At 50.6% G+C, this 17,108-nt stretch overlaps 1 protein-coding gene across 2 annotated transcripts in view; it reads left to right on the top strand.

Moving 5' to 3' along the window:
• Window positions 1–17,108, top strand: part of OTOF (otoferlin) — a 113,501-nt gene that overhangs the window by 12,614 nt on the left and 83,779 nt on the right. For both annotated transcript variants that reach the window (XM_054179780.1, XM_054179779.1), the window contains exon 3: window positions 4,773–4,861. In XM_054179780.1, coding sequence (XP_054035755.1) covers window positions 4,773–4,861 — 89 coding nt within the window. The remainder of the gene's footprint in view (window positions 1–4,772; window positions 4,862–17,108) is intronic.

Genomic DNA, 17,108 nt, shown 5'->3' on the forward strand with positions numbered 1-17,108 from the left:
ATGGAGAGCTGGGGATGGGTCTTGTGTGACCTTCTTTGCCTGGATTCAATCTCTCCTGAAGGCACCAGGACAGGTTTATCTGTTGCTGCCAAGAAGGTCAAAAGGAGAGCTGCAGCCTTGATCTGAGTGTGATTGATCAGGATTGGATGAACAGCCAAGGATAAGAATGGCTGCATAAAAAGAAGGGGGAAACATGGATTTAAATTGAGTGACATCTCTCAAAAAATGAGAGGCATGGCTTTAAGAGGGTGAGATATGGCTTCAAAAGGGGGGGATATGACTTAAGGTGGGGTGAGAGGACTAGCCAAGATGCCCTTTCCCACTTCCCATGAGGGTATCCCACTGGAAGAGTCTGGCTCCTGCATCCTGCCAGAGCATTTGTCTGTCTTATTTTTTCCCCCTTGCTAATGAAAACAGCTAAACCTGACAAATAGCAAGACACCACTTGGCTCAGCTTCACACAGGGCGTTTTAAAAAGGCTTTTAACAATCAGAGCAGCAAGGAGAATAAAGAGGCAGTCAGCCAGGAGAGGAGGAAGGGTAATGAAAGCAGGGAAGCCTTTGGGAGCAGCCCCAAAGCCAAGCCAGTACCAGAGAGGTGCTGCTGGTGTTTCCTAATGGAGCTAGTGGGGAGGGAGCAGGAAGACTCTCCCACAGGTGTTCCAGGTGGTGCTGAGCTCCATGCTGAGAGCTGCTTGCTATCAATTCAGCTATGGACAGCAGTGCAGGCACTATGAGATGTTGTTCCAGCTCTGCACCCTTTCTTTCCTTCCCTCTTCCCAAACCATTCCATGATTCCATGACTCTATGATGCCATGAGTCATCAGGCTGCCCAGCTGCATTGGATAATGTGAAGCCTGAGGCCATCACACCCTTGGAGAACTCCAATGCTTGTGCTGGAGCACAGTGACCATTGCAAATTCCTTCTGTGGACACAAACCTGTCTCAGTCCAGAGAGGGAAAGAGCCTCAGTTCTTCTGAATAGCCCCCAACTATGAAATTAGAGGCACAAACAAGGGCAAAATATGAACAGCCCTTGAGGCTACTTATTAACAGAATAAAGTGGATGGAAGAGAAGGAGAAGAGCTGTGCAGAGGGACCTTGGCAGGCTGGACAGAGGGGAAGAGTCTAACATGATGGCATTCAAAAAGTCCAAGTGCTGGGTGCTGCACTTTGGCCACAACAACCCCATGCAGATCTACAGGCTGGGGTCAGAGTGGCTGGAGAGCAGCCAGGCAGAGAGGGACCTGGGGGTGCTGGTTGACAGCAGCTGAACATGAGCCTGCAGTGTGCCCAGGTGGCCAAGAAGACCAATGGCATCCTGGCCTGCATCAGGAAGAGTGTGGCCAGCAGCAGCAGGGAGGTCATTGTGCCCCTGGACTCAGCACTGGTTAGGCCACACCTTGAGTCCTGTGTCCAGTTCTGGGCTCCTCAGTTTAAGAAGAACATTGAGACTCTTGAATATGTCCAGAGAAGGGCAACAAGGCTGGGGAGGGATCTGGAGCACAGCCCTGTGAGGAGAGGCTGAGGGAGCTGGGGTTGTTTAGCCTGGAGAAGAGGAGGCTCAGGGGAGACCTTCTTGCTGTCTACAACTACCTGAAGGGAGGTTGTAGCCAGGTGGGGGTTGGTCTCTTCTCCCAGGCAACCAGCACCAGAAGAAGAGGACACAGTCTCAAGCTGTGCCAGGGGAGGTTTAGGCTTAAGGTGAGGAGAAAGTTCTTCACAGAAAGAGTTGTTGGCCATTGGAATGTGCTGCCCAGGGAGGTGGTGGAGTCCCCATCCCTGGAGGTGTTCAAGAGGGGACTGAACGTGGCACTTGGTGCCATGGTTTAGCAGTCATGAGGTGTTGGGTGACAGGTTGGACCTGATGATCTCTGAGGTCTTTTCCAACCTTATTGATTCTATGATTCTAACCCTGCCACTGTAGCTGGCACTACTGGTTTGTGTTTGCTTCCCAGCCTTCGTTTCCTGTCACCAGATACCTTCCTTCAGCCCAGGCTGTCTGAATTGATGAGAGTCAGGAGTTTCCTCAGGGCTTGTTATATATTAACCAGGAAAACTTCAGCTCTAAAACATTTGCCCCATTTTCATCTCTTATGTGAAGGTCAGCTCCCTGAGAGGGTGTCAAGGAAAGCCTGTCTTCAAAAAAAAAATCACAGAGCCCCAACATGTCAGGGATTGGAAGTGACCTCTGCAGCCCATCTAGTCCAACCTCCCTGATAAAGCAGGGACACCCACAGCAAGTTGCCCAAGACCATGTCTGGGCAAGTCTGGAATCTCTCCAGAGAAGGAGACTCCACACCTTCTTTGGGCAGCCCCTTCCAGTGCTCCAGCACACTCACAGGAAAGAATTGTCTCATGTTCAGGTGAAACTTCCTGGGTTTCTCCTCATGCCTGTTGCCCCTTGTCCTGCTGCTGGGCAGCACTGAAAAGGCTTTGACCCCATCCTCTTGACCCCCACTATCTAGCTACTGAGCAGCATTGAGATCTCCTCTCAGGCTGCTCTTCTTCAGGCTAAACAGCCCCCGGTCAGAGAGGGTGTCTCTCAGCCTTTCCTCCTCAGAGAGTTGCTTCAGTCCCCTCCACATCATTATAGCCTTCACAGAAAGACAGATTTGCCACTGGAATGTGCTGCCCAGGGAGGTGGTGGAGTCACCATCCCTGGAGGTGTTTAGGAAGAGACTGGCTGGGGTGCTTGGTGCCATGGTTTAGTTGATGAGATGGTGTTGGGTGATAGGTTGGACTCGATGATCTCAAAGGTCTCTTCCAACCTGGTTAATTCTATTCCATTCCATTCCATTCCATTCCATTCCATTCCATTCCATTCCATTCCATTCCATTCCATTCCATTCCATTCCATTCCATTCCATCTTCCTACCCTCACCATGCTGTGATGCTGGGAGTTCTGAGGAAGGAAAAATAAACCCCACACCCTGGCTGTGTCCAGGAACAGAGGTTTGTTTCAGCTTCTGGAAACACTTCCAATATCTTAAACTCCTACTCAGTCAGATGTGCTCTGAGGAGAAAAGAGTCTCTGACTGGACTATGGTTTAACCTCCTATGAAGACAACAGAGGGAATTTGCTTTGGTTTTTACTGGCTAAGGCTTGGGACAGAAGGGTCCAAACTGAGGCTCTGTTGAGATGGTGCCAGTACAAACACACCAGGTGGATCAGGCTGCCCAGGGAAGTGATGGAGTCACCATCCCTGGAGGGGATAAGAAGCCATGGAGGTGTGGTGCTGAGGGACATGGTTCAGTGGTGACCTGGCAGTGCTGGGTTAACAGTTGGACTCAGTGATCTGAAAGATCTCTTCCAACCAAAACGGTTCCATAACTCTATTCCATTTCTAGTTTTCTATTTCAGGATTTTATTTCTTTTTTTTTTTTTTTTCATTTGCTTCCTTGTCTCACTGCAGAAAACAGAGGAGGGGAAAGAAACAGCTTAAAAATAGGTGCTGGCCTGCTTCTGAAGAGTCACTAATTTCTTCCTGGGAAGTTGCTTGATATGCATTTTCCTTTCAAAGCTATTGAGCACGGTCCTGCCTTCCCTGGAAGTGATGCAGGGCTCAACCCTGCTGCCTCCACATCTGGAGCATCAGCATTCCCACCCCACAGTATGCTAAAGCAGCTGGGCAAAGGGGCATGCTTGCCTTTGGGGGGCAACAAGAGACCCATGGCTTGGAAGGAAGCTCAGGTAGCTCAGCCTCTCAGGCTGAGTTCTTGCCTCTGGAAGCAAAAAACTCACATATAAAAATGATATTTTATATATATATATAGGATAGAATAGAATAGAATAGAATAGAATAGAATAGAATAGAATAGAATAGAATAAACCAGGTTGGAAGAGACCTTCAAGATCATCGAGTCCAACCTATCATCCAACACCACCTAATCAACTAACCCATGGCAGCAAGCACCCTATCAAGTCTTCTCCTGAACACCTCCAGTGATAGTGACTCCACCACCTCCCTGGGCAGGACATTCCAGTGGGCAGTCACTCTCTCTGTGTAAAACTTCTTGTAACCTCCAGCCTAAACCTCCCCTGGTGCAGCCTGAGACTGTGTCCTCTTCTTCTGTTGCTGGTTGCCTGGGAGAAGAGACCAACCTCTGCCTGTCTGCAGGTAGTTAAGGTAGTTGCACAGAGCAATAAGGTCACCCCTGAGTCTCCTCCTCTCCAGGCTAAGCAACCCCAGCTCCCTCAGCCTCTCCTCACAGGGCTGTGCTCCAAACCCCTCCCCAGCTTTGTTGCCCTTCTCTGGACACCTTCTGGCAACTCAACATCTTTCCTAAACTGAGGGGCCCAGAACTGGCCACAGGACTCGAGGTGTGGCCTAACCAGTGCTGAGTCCAGGGCAGAATGACCTCCCTGCTCCTGCTTTCTTTTCCAACCTGGTTAATTCTGTATTCTGTAAGTAAAAGGGGGCAATGCCTTCCCTGGTCCTGCTGGCCACACTACTGGTGATTCAAGCCAAGTTAGGCTAATTAGGCTTTTCCCATGGTCACAGAGTAGAATGGGTTGGGTTCGATGAGATCTTAACTATCATCTAGTTCCAACTCTCTGTGGGATGGGACACCTTCCACTAGATCAGGTTGCTCAAAGCTCCATCCTCTCTGGTCTTGAAAACTTCCAGGGATGAGGCATCCACAAGCTTCTCTGGACTACCTGTTCCAGTGTCTCACCATCTGGCTAGTCAGCCATCTGAGCTTCATCCTCATCACAGCTGCAGCAGCTGCATGAGACAAGTCTGACATTTTCCTCCTGTTTTTCCACAGACTTTCCGCTGGCCGGTGGCAAGCAACATCGACGGCAATGAGATCCTGGAGATCCAGGTGTTCAACTACAGCAAAGTCTTCACCAACAGGTAAGAGTGTGGGCTGTCCTTCCCACAGGTCCACTCTGGTGGGAAAAGGGAGCTCCTGCTTGAGCTGAGATGGGGACAGACTTTTCAGCAGGGCCTGTTTGTAACAGGGCAAGAGGTGATTTGATCCAACTAGAAGGATGGAATTTATCAGACCGAGGGTGGTGAGACCCTGGTCCAGGTTGCCCAGAGACGTGGTAGATGCCCCAGTCCCTGGAAACGGTCCAGATGAGGTTTGACAGGACTCTGAGCAACCTGATCTAGTTGAAGGTGTCTCTGCTGACTGCAGGGTGGGTGGACTAGGTGACCTTTAAATGTTCCATCCCACCCAAACAATTCTACGAGTCTATGACAGGCAGACATAAGCCGTGGAGAGGAGGGAGAGGAGTGGGGAGAAGCAGGGTCCTGGCACTAGGTTTGGAAAGGTGAGCCATAGTCTCTGTGAATAATTAACATGCAGCTGATTAGTGCTTTATCAAAGCCCCAGATAAAGGCATGACACCTGATGCAGGTCCACCCTGAATAATGGAGGGGGCCGATGCTCAGACGTGACTTTGTGGCTCACTGAGTTGCTTTTGTTTCCTGCCTCTGTGGCCATCAGCATGCAGCTAATTAACTGGTAAAATAATCCTTGCCTGGCCCCAGCCTCCTCATGGCAGCTGGTTGTGTGCTGCAGGCTCTGCTGGGACTCACCTCTGGGTTTGTGGCCATCCATGGGAGCTGTTCCTCAGGGCGCTTCATGTCTGAGTGCCCAAAGCAAGGCACGGAGCATGAAAGAGAGGACATTGCTCAGGAGGACAGCTCAAGTGGGACCCCTGACCAGGCAGAGCAACTCCAGGCTGTTCTACATCTCCCCTCCAGCCAAGACCCACTCTCACTGAGCATGAGGATCAGTTTCTTCATGGAGAGGGTTGTCCTGCAACAGGCTGCCCAGGGCAATGGCGGAGTCCTCATCTCTGGAGGCAGTGAAAAGCTGTGTAGATGTGGTGCTGAGGGACGTGGTTTATTGCTGGCCTGGCAGTGCTGGTTTATGAGTTGGGACTTGATCTTAAAGGTCTCTTACAGCCAAAACTCTTCTGTAAGATTCTATAAACCAAGGGCACCACCAGCCATGGACCACATCCCTGAAGGGTGAGAAATGCTGCACGGAAACGAAGAGCTTTTACTTCGGGGTGGTTTGTTTCCTTCTGTGTCAATGTTTTCCTCTCCAGGGCAAGCAGCAGTAACTGGATCTGGCCAAAGGCCAAAAGCCACGTTACAAATCCACCAGCCTGATGGGTGAGGCAGGGTTGGGGGCACAGATAACATCCCCCTGCAGAAAACTGATCCCCACAGGGACAAGGTGGGAGCTGGCTCTCCTTACCTGACAGAAAGACAAAGAGACTAATACCAAAGGCTTTTGCCACGGCACTGGGCTTCCTGGGATGAAACCCCAGCTTTGTTTTGTCCTTTGTACTCCAGCATCCAGCCTGCAGAAACCAAGGTGCTCACCATTTCATCTGCAGAAAATAATCCTGCAGGATCAGTGTAGAAAGGCTCTAGGAGAAGAAGTGAAGCACTGTGGTGTGGTAGCTCTTCCATGGCCATCTCACTGCAGTCCCTTACAGAGCAGTGCTGGGAGAGCAGACTCTGGGCAGGTGGAACATCACATTTTGCAAACCAGAAGCTGCCACAGTTCCCGTGAGTGCTTAGATCCCAGCTGGCCAAGTCTTTCTGCTGCCCACCTTGCTTAAACTTGCAGAGTTCTAAGACCCAGCCCTCAGAATCATAGAATGGTTTGGGTTGGAAGAGACCTTTGAGTTCACCAAGTCCAACCATTAACCCAGCACTGCCAGCTATCCACTAAACCATGTTCCTCAGCACCACAGGTGCACTGCTTTTCAGTTCCCCCCAGGGATGGAGACATCACCACTGCCCTGGGGAGTCTCTTCCAGGCCTTGACAACCCTTTCCATGAAGAAATTGTTGCTCACATCCAACCTAAACCTCACCAGCACAGTTTTAGGCGCAATTTGAGGCTGTTTCCTTTCATCCTGCCACTTATTTGTTGGGAGAAGAGACCCAACCTCCACCTCACTCCAATCTCCTTTCAAGGAGTTGTAGAGAGGAAGGAAGTCTCCCCTCAGCCTCCTTTACTCCAGGCTAAGCAACCCCAGGTCCCTCATATCTCCTGACAAGACTCATTCCCCAGGCCCTTCACCAGCTTTGTTGCCCTTCTCTGGACATGCTCCAGCACTTCAATGCCCCTCAGTGTTAGGTGCCCAAAACTGAACCCAGGATTCACCACTGCCAAGTACAGAGGGACAATCCCAGCTTGGTTTGCCTTTGCCTTAGTCCAAAATGCCTTTTTTGGAATCCCTTCCTCATTTCACCAGTAAGACAAAAAGTGTCACATGGGAACATCTTAGAATCACAGAATCAAGAAGGTTGGAAAAGACCTCGAAGATCATCAAGCCCAACCTGTCACCCAACACCTCATGACTACTGAACCATGGCACCAAGTGCCACATCCAGTCTCTTCCTAAACACCTCCAGGGATGGTGACTCCAGCTAGCTTTCCAGCCCTTGGAGCCGTGGTCTGGGGAACACCTACAGCTGCCCAGACCAAAGGCAGAGGTGTCACCCACCTGAAGCCTTCCTCCTGCACGAAGCCCCTGGGTTGTCTGCGGCAAGTTTAATTACAAGAAGCCTCGTTCTGAGGTCTCATTAAGACTTTATAGCCACAGCTTCCATGGAAGATAAAAGATAGAGGAGCAGGGTGTGCTTGGTTTTGTCCTGAGGGGACTGATGTCACCAGAGGCAGGAATCTGGAATGGCAGAAGTTTCCATAGCATGTCAGAGGTGCAGGCTAATTAGTCAAGATGCCTACAGGTGTCAGCTCAGCCTTTCTGTGATACCATGTCATACAACTTGTCCAGTTTTGCAGGCAAGGCTGGCATGTGAAAAATGATCTGAGCCCTGTGGAGGAGGGAAGCCGCAGAGACAGAGGTGAGCAGAGCTCAGTCTGCAAATCTTCTTGGCTCACCAAGAGCCAGAGTAAAGCCAATAGAGGAGAAGAAAACTGGGACAGCTGGCTCACCCCATGTTGGACATGGCCAGCAAGTGAGGAGGTGGCTTTTGTAGTACAGGCTGGGCAAAACAAGAGGTTTGACCCCCTCCCTGTCATATTTTTATAACCTCTTGACATAGGTTGGATCTTTGGCTCCTAAGGGGAAGGATACTTTGCTTGATTTCTTTTCACATCAGAAATCCAGATCCTCTGCCTGGGGGTCTGGAGGTGGTTTTTTGCATTTTCAAGAGGAGATCTTCCTTCTCTGACCTGGTTTCCACCAGAAAAACACACTTCATGGAGATCTCCTACAGCAGCAAGACTGGAGGAGAGGAGGCTCAGGGAAGACCTTCTTGCTCTCTACAACTACCTGAAGGGAGGTTGTAGCCAGGAGGGGGTTGGTCTCTTCTCCCAAGCAACCAGCACCAGAACAAGAGGACACAGTCTCAAGCTGCTCCAGGGGAAGTTTAGGTTCAAGGAGAGGAGAAAGTTCTTCACAGAGAGAGTTGTTGGCCATTGGAATGTGCTGCCCAGGGAGGTGGTGGAGTTCCCATCCCTGGAGGTGTTCAAGAGGGGACTGGATGTGGCACTTGGTGCCATGGTTTAGCAGTCATGAGGTTGGGTGACAGGTTGGACTTGATGATCTCTGAGGTCTTTTCCAACCTTATTGATTCTATGATCCTATTCTATGAATTCCCACCACCCATCTTACCTGACCTTGCTTAAGTCCAAAAGTCAGCAGAGGTAGAACAGAAACCCCCACAAACATTTTTTCCCCTCCAACTCAAATACACCTAAGATATCTGGGATGGCCTTCCCTCAGGCTGGGGTGGTCCCTCCATTTGAGCACAGGGGGCTCAGGGACCAGTGGTGAACTGCAGGAGAGCTGCAAGTAGGTGGAATGGGCCTTTCCTTGAGGAAACAGCAAAATCAGCAGTCCCCAGGGTGCTTTAAGCCCTGATGATTTTGAGCTGCATCAGGGCATTTTGAGGCTTCATGAAACTGAAAACCCAAGCCATCCTTTGCCAAAAGTGGGTTGAAAAGTTGAAAACAGTGATTTTATTCATTTTCCCCCCCTTGTTTTAGCCATCACAGCATCTTCTAGAGTTACCATTTCTCTGTCTCCCAGCAGGTGAGGATGCATGGGCTGAGGCATGCACTAGGGCTGAGCTGGCCTCCAAGAAAGGTTTCTTTGCTGTGGGACCATCTCACTTCTTTTCAACAACTCACAGGCATGGGGCTGTGATACTTTACAGCCTTGGGCTTTATGATGCTTTACAACCAGGCAGGATTTGTTGGGAGGTCAAAGAGGTGCAAGGGGTCCAAAATTCATAGACACATGGATAGACTCAGATGAGAAAGGACCTTTAAAGGTCATCTGGTCCAATCCTCCTGCAATCAGCAGGGACATCTTCAATTAGAGCAGGTTGCTCAGAGCCCAAATCAACCTGGGACTGGAATGGTTCCAAGGATGGGGCATCTATCACCTCTCTGGGCAATCTGGGCCAGTGTCTCCCCACCCTCAGTGTGAAAATGAGTGATGAGGGGGAAAAAAATGGGTGATGAGAAACCTGGGAGCTGCTCTGATGGGCAGCTGGGTGGATCTGTTTGACCTGTAAAGCTTACTGGGGTACCTGGAAGGAGAGAAAATGGCCCTCTAGTTGCTCAGACTGGAAAGGCAGTATGTAAATGAGCTGGAAGGGAGTTGCTATTGGACCCTGGGAGGTCTGAAGGCAGGTTTGGAAGCTGCAGCTCTTGCATTTATGCATGAACCAGTGACTGGGCAATATTGATAAATGCAAACCATTTCCTCTGGTGGCTTACATGATGAGTGCCCTGGAGCTTGAACCAAAATGAAGAGCCTTTTCCCCTGTCTGGCCAAATTGCAGCTTCATCCATAATCATCTGACACTCTCAGTTACAGCTTCCTGAATCACTTCTCTCCTAATTACCCCCTTTGCAGCGAGTCAGAGCTGGCACTTGCAAGCAGAAACAATTGTAGTCATTTGGACAACCTGGTGAGATGTAGGACATGGTGTTGTGTCCTGTGGGAGCTGTTCCAGCTCAGCAGCCTCCAGGCATTAAAAGCTGCTGCAGTGGGTTAAGCTTTTTTTTGCCAAAAGCAAGGCTTTGGGCACTATCTTCCATAGCACCCTCCTAGGGAAGCTTAGGAAGTGTAGGTTAGATGAGTGGACAATGAGGAGAGGCTCTCTTCTCCCAGGCAATCAGCACCAGAACAAGAGAACACAGTCTCAAGCTGTGCCAGGGGAGGTTTAGGCTTGAGGTGAGGCGAAAGCTCTTCCCAGAAAGAGAAATTGGCCATTGGAATGTGCTGCCCAGGGAGGTGGTGGAGTCCCCATCCCTGGAGGTGTTCAAGAGGGGATTGGACGTGGCACTTGATGCCATGGTTTAGTTAGTCATGAGGTGTTGGGTGACAGGTTGGACTTGATGATCTTTGAGGCCTTTTCCAACCTTATTGACTCTATGATTCTATGAGGTGGATTGAGAATTGGCTGAAGGTCAGAGTTCAGAGGGTTGTGATCAACAGTGCAGAGTCTAGTTAGAGGTCTGTATCTCACTGTGCTCCCAGGGGGTCAGGACTGGGTCCAGTCTTGTTCAAAATCTCAGTCAATTCCCTGATGGCCAATGATCATCAAGAAGAGTGTGGTCAGCAGCTTCAGGGAGGTTCTCCTCCCTCTTTATTGTCCCCTAGTCCTGGAGTCCTGGGTCCAGTTCTGGGCTCTCCAGTTCAAAAGAGAGAGGGAACAGACCAACAGAAGCTATGAAGAGGATGAGGGAACTGAAGCATCCCTCTGATGAGGAAAGGCTGAGAGACCTGGGGCTCTTTAACCTTTTAGAATTAGAATCAATAAGGTTGGAAAAGACCTCAAAGACCATCAAGTCCAACCTGTCACCCAACACCTCGTGACTCCTAAACCATGGCACCAAGTGCCACATCCAGTCCCCTCTTGAACACCTCCAGGAAGAAGAGCAGCCTGAGAGGGGAATCTTCTCTATGCTCATCAGTATCTAAAGGGAGGGTCTGGGGAGGGCCCAGACTCTTTCCAGTGATGCCCAACAACAGGGCAAGGGAACAATGGGCACAAACTGGAACCCAGAATGTTCAATCTGACCATGACAGAAAGCCTCCTGTGAGGGTTCCAGAGCACTGGAACAGGCTGTTCAGAGAGGTGGTGGAGTCTCCTTCTCTGGAGAGATTTCAACTCCCCCCCTGGTAACCTTATATGGGTGACCCTTCTTTAACAGTGGATATGGACTAGATGACCACAGAGGTCCCTTCCAACCCCAGCCACGCTGAGACTCTTTGATTTAGCCAACTCTTGCAAACTTGAATGTAAATGGATTTTCTTTTCACCCTGGAAGGCAAGTGGGATAACAGCAGGAGTGCCAGTCAGCCCTGTCATACTGAAACACATCCTGTCAGGTAGCTAATTTGGGCTGAGATTGCAGATCTGGTTGCTGAGGTGGCAATTTGGGTGCACTTAGACTTTGGCACGGTGCTTGACTGGGTGTCACACAATATTGTGATTGGGGAATTGAAAGTTCTGCCAAGATTTGACATGGCTCCAGAATGCTGGAGGTGTCACACACACAAACACCCCCCCAGCAGGGCTCAGCCCTGACAGCAGGCAGGGATTTGTCACTGAGGATGCTGAAAGCTGGCAGAGCCCCCCCAGGGACCAGACCTTTCTGTGTGGTAGTTTGCATTTCTGCACGTGCAGGGAGCGGTGATGGATGGGTGAGGAGGTCAAGTGTGGGGAAGTGGTGGCTGGGCAAGGTGGTAGAGATAGAATGGAATGGAATGGAATGGAATGGAATGGAATGGAATGGAATGGAATTGAATAGCGTGGAATGGAATGGAATGGAATGGAATGGAATGGAATGGAATGGAATGGAATGGAATGGAATAGAATAGAATAGAATAGAATAGAATAGAATAGAATAGACCAGACCAGGTTGGAAGAGACCTTCAAGATCATTGAGTCCAACCCATCACCCAACACCATCTAATCAACTAAACCATGGCACCAAGCACCCCATCCAGTCTCCTCCTAAACACCTCCAGTGATGGCAACTCCACCACCTGCTGCCATTGCCTGGAAGCCCAGGAATGAGTGTTGTGGAGAATCATGGAATCATAGATTAGTTTTGGTTGGAAGAGACTTTTAAGATCAAGTCCAACAACTGTTAACCCAGCACTGCCAGCTCTCCACTAAACCATGTCCTTCAGCACCACATCTACACAGCTTATCAATCCCTCCAGGGATGAGGACTTCACCACTGCCCTGGGCAGCCTCTTCCAGGCCTTGACAACCCTTCCCATGAGGAAATTGTTCCTCATGTTCAACCTAAACTTCCCCTGGTGCAACTTAGGGTCATGGTGGAGTCGCCATCATTGGAGGTGTTTAGGAGGAGACTGGTTGGGGTGCTTGGTGCCATGGTTTAGTTGACTAGATGGTGTTTGATGATAGGTTGGACTTGATGATCTTGAAGGTCTCTTCCAACCTGGTCTGGTCTATTCGATTCTATTCGATTCGATTCGATTCGATTCGATTCAATTAGATTTGATTTGATTCGATTCAATTCTGTTCCCTCTTATCCTGTTGTTTATCACTTGGGAGAAGAGACTGACCCCCACCTCACTTCAACTCCTTTCAGGGAGCTGGAGAGAGTGAGCAGGTCTCCTCTGAACCTCCTTTCCTCCAGGATAAGCAACTCCAGGTCCCTGAGGTTAGCGTTCTAGACCACCAGCTTTGCTGCCTGTCTCTGGACAGGCTCCAGCCCCTCGGTTTTCTCCCTTGGAGCGAGAGGCCAAGCACTGAGCTCAGTGTTCAGTGAGGTGTGGCCTCAGCAGTGCCCAGCAGAGGGGGACAGTCCCTGCCCTACTCCTGCCGGGCGCGCTATTGCCAATACAGGCTGGGATGATGCTGTGCACACTGCTGGCTTATCTTCATGGGCTTCTACGTGGTCCAAAAATAAAGGGGGGAGAGGGGGGAAAGAGTCCAGTTTCAGAGCCCACAGCTTCAGAAAGATGCTGGAAAAGGGGGATTGATTAGAGAGAAACAGCCCAAGTCATGACAACCTTAGCAGATCTGCCTGCCCTGAAGTCACCAGCAGCTGATCTAGCTGAAGGTGTTCCTGCTCACGGCAGGGGGGTTGAGCTGGGTGGCCTTTAAAGGTCCCTTCCAACCCAAACCATTGCATGGTTCTGTGATTCTTGCCCTTGGCCTCAGAGCCCTTGTGCAGAAGAATCTCGGTACTGGGAATGCCTGCTGGGGTTCATTGTCCCCCCGGCCCCTGCCTCTCCTGAATGGCACCATGCACACAGATGGCTTCACTGGAAGATGTCATGAGTCCCACGGGCAAAGAGTAAAGTGTGTCAAGGGGTACACAGCAGCCCAGGCTGGCTTTGAAACCAGAGCTGTTCCTGCAGTCTGATACGGTTACGGGCGACCCAGAAAAACTCCCTCTCTTTCCATCAGCAGGAATGCCAGGGGAGGGAGCAGGGCACCTGATGAATTATGAACAACTTGGAAATGAAAGGCTGTGTAGACAAGTGCTGAATATTTCATTCTCTCTTACTTGGCTCTTGCCTGCCAGGGGAGGTGGCTTGGGAGAGGGCTGAGGAAGGAGCGCCACGTCCCAAGCCTAAAGCTGATGCATCTTCCCAACAGGTCACACACTTGCAGGTGAGCTGGCCTGAGACCTGCAAGTGGAGGCTTGTGAGGAGCAGCTGAGGGATCTGGGGCTGTTTATGCTGAAGAAAAGGCAGTTCAGAGGAGATCTTCTCACTCAAAGGTCTTCTCCAACCTGGTTAATTCTATTCTATTCTCTTCTGGCCAGCAGGAGCAGGGAGGTCATTCTGCCCCTGGACTCAGACCACACCTTGAGTCCTGTGTCCAGTTCTGGGCCCCTCAGTTTAGGAAAGATGTTGAGATGCTGGAAGGTGTCCAGAGAAGGGCAACAAAGCTGGGGAGGGGTTTGGAGCACAGCCCTGTGAGGAGAGGCTGAGGGAGCTGGGGTTGCTTAGCCTGGAGGAGAGGAGGCTCAGGGGAGACCTTCTTGCTCTCTACAACTCCGTGAAGGGAGGTTGTAGCCAGGTGGGGGTTGGTCTCTCCTCCCAGGCAACCAGCACCAGAACAAGCGGACACAGTCTTAAGCTGTGCCAGGGGAGGTTTAGGCTGGAGGTGAGGAGAAAGTTCTTCCCAGAGAGTTGTTAGCCTTTGGAATGTGCTGCCCAGGGAGGTGGTGGAGTCACCGTCCCTGGAGGTGTTCAAGAGGGGATTGGACGTGGCACTTGGTGCCATGGTCTAGTAGTCATGAGGTCTGTGGTGACAGGTTGGACTTGATGATCTTTGAGATCTCTTCCAGTGTTGGTGATTCTGTGATAATCCCATGGCCAAAGTCATCCAGAGCAAGTGAAGATCTTGCTCAGTGTAGGAGGTCCCTTCCACACAGATTCTGACACTGAACAAAGAAAGTTCTGCACTCTGCTGTGAGATCCCTTGGGGGGAAGCTTCAGCCCCACGCTTGGTGAAGCAGCAGCACAGGAGATTGCAGGTGGGAAACAGATGTTCAGGCAGAGAGCATTGGGTACAGGCACACTCCTACACCCTGTAACTGCAAAATATGACAAAGGGAGCCTGAAATCACTTCAGGGCAGCTTCTGCAGCTCAGCTAGAAAGAAAAACTGCCCAAAGCTGTGGCGCTGCAGTCACTGGTGCTCATCCTCTGCAAGCCTGAGGATATGAAGTGGAAGGTGGACTTGCAGTCTCATGTAAACCAGATTTTCTGGAGCATTAAATTGATCAGAAAGATTCTGTTATCTGTCTGAACCTGGTGAACACACTTCTGGTGTCAGATACAGGCTTGGTTTCTGGCAGCTAAGCAAGATACCACACCACAGCAGAGCTTTGAAGACCCTCTGTGCACTTGTAGACCACTGCAAAGACAAGCAGTCCTCAGTCACATAGACATCATGCAGAATCCCAGAATGCCAGGGACTGGAAAGGACCTCTGGAAATCATCTAGTCCAACCCCCCTGCTCAAGCAAGGGTTACCCAGAGTGAGTTTCCCAAGATTGGGTCCAGATGGGATTTGGAATTTTTGCAGAGAAGGAGACTCCACAACCTCTCTGGGCAGCCTGGGGGAGGGCACCAGCACCCTCACAGCAAAGAAGTTTCTCCTCATGGTCAGATGGAATCTGCTAGGTTCCAGTTTGTACCTATTGACTCTTGCCCCCTTGTTAGCAACACTGAAAAGAGTCTAGCCCCATCCTCTTGACCTCTGCCTTTTGGTTATTTATCAGCAGGGAGAAGATCCCCTCCCAGTCTGCTCAGCCCCATGTCTCTCAGCCTTTCCTCCAGTCCCCTCATCTTCTTTGTACCCTCCACTGGACTCTCTTCAGTAGTTCTGTCTCTCTTGAACTGGAGAGCTCATAACTGAATGCAGTACCCCAGATGTGGCCTCCCTAGGGCAGAGTAGAGAGGGAAGACAACCTCTCTTGACCTGCTGGCCACACTCTTCTGAATGCACCTGAGCAGACCATTGGTCATCCTGGCCACAAGGGCACATCGCTGGCTCATGAGGAACTTGAGAGTCAGAGAGTCATCCTCTAACCTGTGCTGGTGCAGGGGGTTATTCCTCCCCAGGTGCAGGACCCTACACTTAGTGTCACTGAACTCCATGAAGCTTCCCTCTGCCCAGCTCTCCAGCCTGTCCAGGTCATCATGGCCAGCAGAGCACACCTTGTTTAGAAACCATGGCTCTATCATGAGGATAACTGTGTAAACCAAAGCTGCTGCAAGGGTGACATCACAGAATCATAGAATCAATAAGCTTGGAAGAGACCTCAGAGATCACCAAGTCCAACCTGTCACCCAACACCTCATGACTACTAACCCATAGCACCAAGTGCCATGTCCAGTCCCCTCTTGAACACCGCCAGGGATGGTGACTCCACCACCTCCCTGGGCAGCACATTCCAATGGCAAATCTCTCTCTCTGGGAAGAACTTTCTCCTCACCTCCAGCCTCAACCTCCCCTGGCACAGCTTGAGACTGTATCCTCTTGTTCTGGTGCTGGTTGCCTGGGAGAAGAGACCAACCCCCTCCTGGCTACAACCTCCCTTCAGGGAGTTGCAGAGAGCAAAAAGGTCTCCCCTGAGCCTCCTCTTCTCCAGGCTAAGCAACCCCAGCTCCCTCAGCCTCCCCTCACAGGGCTGTGTTCCAAACCCCTCCCCAGCTTTGTTGCCCTTCTCTGGACACCTTCCAGCAGCTCAACATCTTTCCTAAACTGAGGGGCCCAGAACTGGACACAGGACTCAAGGTGTGGCCTAACCAGTGCTGAGTCCAGGGGCACAATGACCTCCCTGCTCCTGTTGGCCACACTATTCCTGATCCAGGCCAGGATGCCATTGGCCTTCTTGGCCACCTAGGCACACTGTTGGCTCATGTTCAGCTGGCTGTCAATCAGTACACACCAGGCTGGTTCCAGGTCATTTTGTGTTCCTTATCAGACCAGTAAAGCTTTTCCTCATGGCTGAGGATGTCTCCACATAGAGAAACACCTGCCTTCATTGTGTCCATGCAAGAAGCTCCCCATTCCTCCACAAAGCCCCTCTGGAACAATAAGCATCTGTGAGCCAAAGGTATCTGCATCCACCTTGATACATGAGGAGAAGAGAAGCCACCACCACACCTTAGAATGGATGGCATGGCCAAGGGGCTGAGATTTTATGATGAGCCATCAACAAAGAGGCTAAATAATAAATACCCAGCACCTTTCACAGGTAAAAGCATCTTGTAAGCAACAGCACCAAAACAACTTGATTTTAGAGCTCCTCCAAATGGACCTGCTGACATCAAGCCCAGCCATGAGCAGAGAACATCCCTCCAGAGCCCTGCAACATAGTCTGTGCTCAAATCCTGAGAAATAAGCCACAGGCTTCCCTCAAGGAAGCCTCTCCCAGACCCAGAGAGCTGCTGCTTGTGGAAATGGCAAATAACATTTCACAGCCCCTGAAGCCCAGGCTGAGAACAGCAGGTCTCCAGGGGAGGGAGAATGAATTGTTCACTGACTGTGAAGCAATATGAAGCACACAAAGAGAAGGGGTTCAGGCAAACTGTCTTGCATGACACTTGGAGACAGAGATGAAGGAACTCCATGCTGGGATCCACTT

The sequence above is a fragment of the Dryobates pubescens genome, chromosome 3 (assembly GCF_014839835.1).
Source record: "Dryobates pubescens isolate bDryPub1 chromosome 3, bDryPub1.pri, whole genome shotgun sequence".
NCBI classification, from domain to species: domain Eukaryota; kingdom Metazoa; phylum Chordata; class Aves; order Piciformes; family Picidae; genus Dryobates; species Dryobates pubescens.